The 6,000-nt window shown below is 36.8% G+C and overlaps 1 protein-coding gene across 6 annotated transcripts in view; it reads right to left on the minus strand.

Annotated features, from left to right (window-relative positions):
• Window positions 1-5,493, minus strand: part of LOC126088573 (protein abrupt) — a 94,892-nt gene extending 89,399 nt beyond the window's left edge. For 2 of the 6 annotated variants that reach the window (XM_049906767.1, XM_049906761.1), the window contains exons 1-2: window positions 5,211-5,430; window positions 3,713-4,078 (exon numbers count right to left, since the gene is read on the minus strand). In XM_049906767.1, the coding sequence (XP_049762724.1) occupies window positions 3,713-3,910 (198 nt within the window). In that variant the 5' untranslated portion in view covers window positions 3,911-4,078; window positions 5,211-5,430. The other 4 variants (XM_049906765.1, XM_049906762.1, XM_049906763.1 and 1 more) reach the window with 4 other exon arrangements.
• Between the last annotated feature and the right edge of the window lie 507 nt (window positions 5,494-6,000).

Raw genomic sequence — 6,000 nt, forward strand, 5'->3', positions numbered from 1 at the left:
ACCAAATCAAAAGAATATCCCGAGTATGAAATGCATGCTGCCCTAACAATCAACAATGAACCAATCACAGTTAATGAAGCTTTAGGAAGTTTAAGTGCTCGAGATTGAAAAAGGCTATTGAAAAGGAGCTGCAATCTTTTGTGGATAATGATACATATGAATGGGTTGACATGCCTGAAAATAAAAAGCCACTAAGAACAAGATGGGTGTTTAATATTAAAAATCCTGAAAGTGCAATAGCAAAATCCAAAGCCAGATTGGTAGATAAAGAATATTCCCAGAAAGAAGGAATAGATCACGAAGAAACTTTCTCCCCAGTGGTGAAGTATTCATCATTCACCTTTTAGCTCTAGCAGTAAGGGAAGACTAATCAATTCATCAAGTGGATGTGAAAACAGCATACCTGAATGGAAGGCTGGAAGAGGAAATATATATGATTCCACTCGATTAAGTTAAGCAAACTTATCAAGGGAAAAGGAGAATTTGGCATTTGAAGAAAGGCATACATGGATTAAAGCAAAGTGGCCATTGCTGGAATAAATGTTTGCATAAAACTAGGCATGTTACAGTCAAAGGCAGATCCAAGTATATGTCATAAAAGGAGCAATGAAGAAATTGCAATCATGGCCATATGGGTAGATGATTTTTTTATTTTAGCCAATAGTGAAAGTCAAATGGCTTTTTTTTTCCTTTTTTTTAAAAAAAAAGTTATGGTCAGAATTTAATATGCTTGATTTAGGGGGAATTAATCAATACTTAGGCATGGAGATTCTAAGAAGTGCCGACAGAAGAATTATGGATGATCAATCTCTGTACAGAAGCAAAATCTTAGAAAAGTTCAATACGGAAAACTGTAAACCTATTTCTACTCCTATAGAAAGTAATGCATAGCTGCTAATAACTGATAATGACAAGAAATGTAAGGAAAGTACCCTATTTGGGAGCTGTAGGAAGTCTACTGTACTTAGTACCGACTTCCATACCAGACATTGCATTTGCCACAAATGCAGTAAGCAAGTTTTGCAGTGATCCGAGAGAAAAGCACTGGATGGCAGTCAAGAGAATATTCAGATATTAAATGGAACTGCTGATTGTAAGTTAAAATACTCTAAAAATGGAAATGTAACTTTGGAAGGATACAATGATGGAGACTGGGGAAATGAGCTGGAAAGCACACACTCCATCACTGGAAGTTGTTTTAGACTAATGGGAGGACTGATATCATGGTCACGTAAGAGACAAAGATCTGTTGCTTTGAGTACTGTAGAAGCTGAATATATGGCCTTGTCCTCCACTATCCAAGAAGCTCTTTGGATCCGTACACTGACAAGTGAAATAGAATCTCCTCCAACATTAAAGCCAACTGTGGTATTTTGTGATAATATGGGAGCTATTAAACTTGGTGAAACATCATGGTTTAACCTGGGATGCATAGTGTTGAGTATCTGAAAAATATTTGTTCAAGGGGGAGTGTTGGGGATATGTGAACGAACATTTTCCAGCATGCATAGTGACGCACAAGATATGATGTGCTGAGTGCATTAGACTCTGCGGAATATACATGTTCCGTGTTTGTTGATGGCCAATGTAATATATTTGTGTAGCCAAATGTATTAATATGTGTTGTGTGAATAAAGCAAAAGTTTATTTTGTCCCTTAAATAGTTGTTACTTGTCATTTAATTGTGTTAATCTGCATAAACTAGAACACCAACTCTCTCCATTTTCAGTAACTGGGAAATAATAATAATAAAATCTCTATTTACAATGGCAGAAATGTAGAATGAGGAATACTGTAAACAGGGGGAAGAATGAAAATGTACCTGAAATATGGACAACTTAGCAAAAGTTCAAAAGTTTTAACAGGGAACATACTGGAGGCCAAAATATGGTAGCAAAAACTTCTAGACAGTGAAAGGCAATATGAGAATGAGGACAGATCTGAACTGTTTGAAATACACGGAAAAGTGAAAAAACCTATGTAGTGGACCTCTCATTGCATTTTTCATAAATTGTGCATCATATATGTACATACAATGTGTCAAAATATTCGGAGACCTTTCCATTATGTAAGACACATATTCTGAATTCACTCTGCAGTTTTAGTTTTTATGATGGAAAGTGCATTAAATATGTACTATTTTAGGCTTTCCTGGTGTAGGAAAATCTTTACTATTTCTCAGGTACTCACCTGGGTGGCATCATCTAAAAAGCACCTTTTGGACGATGCCACAATCTTGAACACCTGAGAAATATTCAAGACACATTAAATATTGTGCTAACATAAACATTAGGCCATGTTACATTCAATTGTTACCACAATCTCTATTTGGCATTCACGTTTGTTGGCTTCACCTATCCGCAATCTGATTATCACTTTCCAATGTAACCAAAACCTCGAGCTACACTACAGGTCAGTCAGACACTATAACAAAGATTTCAGGGGTTCCAATGCCACATTCTAGCCCAGAATAATGTAGGCAATTAACAAAACTGGCAGAGCATTACGCTTAAGATCATGTAGCTCCCTTAGATGCGAAAGTGAGGAATGACTGGAAATAATTCTTAAATTACATAGGCAAAATATAACTATTCAGACTTGAGTTCTGTGTTCCCTAAGATTCACATGCAACATTATTCAGTTATGTTACAGAATTCATAGTTCTGCTCAAGACATCTCTGTCTGACTGCAAAGAATGACAAAGAGTTCTTACTGCAACAATTAAATTTAGGATGGAACGTAGGTGTTCTATTGATCCACTTGTTCTTAGGTACAGGTACCATGAAATTCTATGAGCTGGCCACAAAATGTTAATACTAAAAAACATGTGGTATGAAAATGTCATGTATTCCACATATAATTGACAACAGCTTGGGACATTTGACTCCAAAGTGTTATGATACAAGATTTACCTTCCGCTACTGATCGAGAGACCACCATCATATGCCACTTCATTCGTTCAACCTCAAATAGTCTATACTGACTGCGAGTAGAGAAAAAGAATGTAATAATGTACTGCCTATTTAGCAAATGTTTGAAAATGTTTCAGGATATTTCACCATGCCATCATTCACTTTAAGCAGAAAAACTAGCAATATTGAGGTCATCAAAAATCATTTGAAGCACGCAATACGAGCTTCCACTTTATTATCCGACTGCCAAATTCGGTATGAAAGATCAAACATTTAACGGCATGGTTCTTGAATGCATTCTACAGTGAAAGAGAGATTTTTGTTACAGAAAGAGTCAGGTACAAAAGACTGGCTGATATCACAAGCACAGTACATAGGTTCATTGTATGTATGAATAACTAACAGAAAGTGTATGAGGAACATCTTGTACAGAATTAATTCTCTGGTGCAATATGCACCTGCATAAGCACAGGACTGGTACATATCATCATGCATGGCTTAATTGGGGTAAGCTTCCTCGGAATGTCTTGTTTTGTGTGTTAACAGTAATAATTACAGTTTTCCCACCTGAACAAGTTTGGAATATCTATACAGATGGCAACATCTAAAAATGATAAATTAAGGATAGTCACACAATGCAAACACTACTCTAATTTAATGCAACATATATAAGCCACACCACAAGTTCTGTGAAAAAAAAAGAGCCTGAAGGATTTGGTGGTTCTGGACACATACACAAACATTTGTATTTTACATGTAATTACATAAAATGAGCATGTCATGTGCTAGAGGAAACTCACCTTTAACAGTCTTCTAAAATATGGACTACAAGCAGATAGAACCACTTTGTGTGCTGTGAAGGAACATCCATCACATGCCAGAGTAACATCCACAAAATCCTCTTCATCTCTAAGATGTCTGAACGATGAAATAATGCTGGCATGAAAGTCATTCCAACGCAGACTATACTGCTGTTCAGGATCTTGTACTTCACCCATTTGTCTGATGTCCAATGTCCCACTACAGCATCAGGTCTGGAGTCCTTGGGAGTCTGTATTCTGTGCTGCTACTGTTGTCCAGCTAGCAGCTGCTTTATATTTCTATACGCTAGGTTCAAGTCATTGAATATTCCTACACACTCACTCCCATTTGGCAGAAGTAGACCCCTGAAATCATTAAGAGATATCCATATCAAGTGCAATGTCTACAGTTTTACTGAAACAAGCATGCAAATAGACGAGTTATAAATACAGTCTGTCTGTAGGTAAATACTAGTTTACAGTGCCTTCTGTGTGAAAATCAAGCATTAATATATGAAAAGGACACAGGATTCCATGAATATGACTGACATGAACTTAGCTTTCAGTTCCATTAAGTTAGAAACTTCAATAAGCAAGAGCGAGCAACCGCGAATAATTACTATTTAAGCCTTTCATTATTATTTAATTTGATGGCATTTAAGAACTAATGAGAGCCGAGAAATACTTCGAACACACATACTGGTTGGCAAGAAAATTCTGGTATTGGTCACTTGGATACTCCGAAATCACTTTCGTTACACAAAATAAGAGGAAAAGAAATTGTATCACTGCCATTTTTCTTCAAAACGTAACAAATATATGACGTAAATACTGAAACAACGCAACATTTTGCGTAACAATAACAAACAGGACATCATTGACAGCACAAATTTTGACGTAAAATCAACTAAGGTACTGCTGTTTGAACAATATTATTCATCGGTGTTAATGTTGCTATCATAATCATAGTCGATTAATACTTCTAACCTCCAAAATTTTTATCACTGAACCCCAATCCGTAGATGACATTCGATGTTTCGTAATAATCGACAATATTTCGATAAACTGGAAGAGGAAACCACAAAATTTGATAGCAAAAGCACTGAAGTTTGCGTAAAATTCAAAAATACACTTCCAGCAGACAGCTGTCAACCTCTGAACACACATACATAACACTGCTGTAAACAGCCGATTTCTTGTAATGTCAATAAAAATACTCTGCACAGAACACTTCCTGCATTATAAAACAAGTAAACTGTGAGATTACTAACACAATTTTCACTTTCGTTTCACAAAATATCTAACATCTTCTGCTGCTGTCTGCTCTCCGTCTGCGATGCATCGCTGCTCACACTTACTGCAGCTGTTATTTTTAAAATATACGAAAATAACTACGAAATATCACTGTAAGATGTGTGAAACAACTAATATAATGAGAAACTATCACATTTGTAGCATATTTCAGCTTTTTTCCGCACAAAAATCGGAGCACACAGACCTTCTCCCCAGACACGACCTTCCAAGTACGACGCCTACTAGCTTATGACCCGGTAGGTTCACTTAGCCATCATGGCTGCAAAGAAAACTTCAAAGCGCACAAAAAAAGCGGCCATGTTCACGAACATGAATTGCGCCTCCCCGCTCTAAAAATAAAACACACTGAGATCTGAGGCCACCACACACTACAAAAACAACACGAGCGCATCCTAAAACACGTTATTCCCACCTGATCCGAGGCGAATACAACACTGGCAGGAACCCGTAGTGTCTCCGCGCTTTTGCGCACGACTGCTCCTCCTGCCAAGCCGATTGATGCCCAATACGCTTAACCCCCGCGGCGGTCAGAGCCGAACGCGAAATATAGCGAATTAAAATCAGACTCCGAGCAACATATGACTACAGTTTTTGCGCGTAGTGAAATGTGTCACGAAATTTCGCCGTCCAGAAAACTAGCTCACACGTTCAGACGTTGGCTAAATGTGCAGCGAAGCTACAGATAGTTATTTTATAGAAGTAAATGAGTTGTCATGCATAATTAACTTCCTAAAATAATTTATTTATTTTTTATTTCTATACCGCTTTCAAACATCTTCACTTAATTTCAAATACCGCTAAGCCTAATTTTATGCGAATACGTTTCCAAGTGTTCTCTGATTTGCTAAAAATTATTTGTTATACTAAAAAGTTAAACACGGTAACTTGACCAAACAAAAATACACCTATTAAAACACACGTTAAATTATCAGTTGAAGTTTCAACGGAAACAAAAACAGAAGTTATAGTATTAA

This window comes from Schistocerca cancellata, chromosome 6 (genome assembly GCF_023864275.1).
Source record: "Schistocerca cancellata isolate TAMUIC-IGC-003103 chromosome 6, iqSchCanc2.1, whole genome shotgun sequence".
Lineage (NCBI taxonomy): Eukaryota > Metazoa > Arthropoda > Insecta > Orthoptera > Acrididae > Schistocerca > Schistocerca cancellata.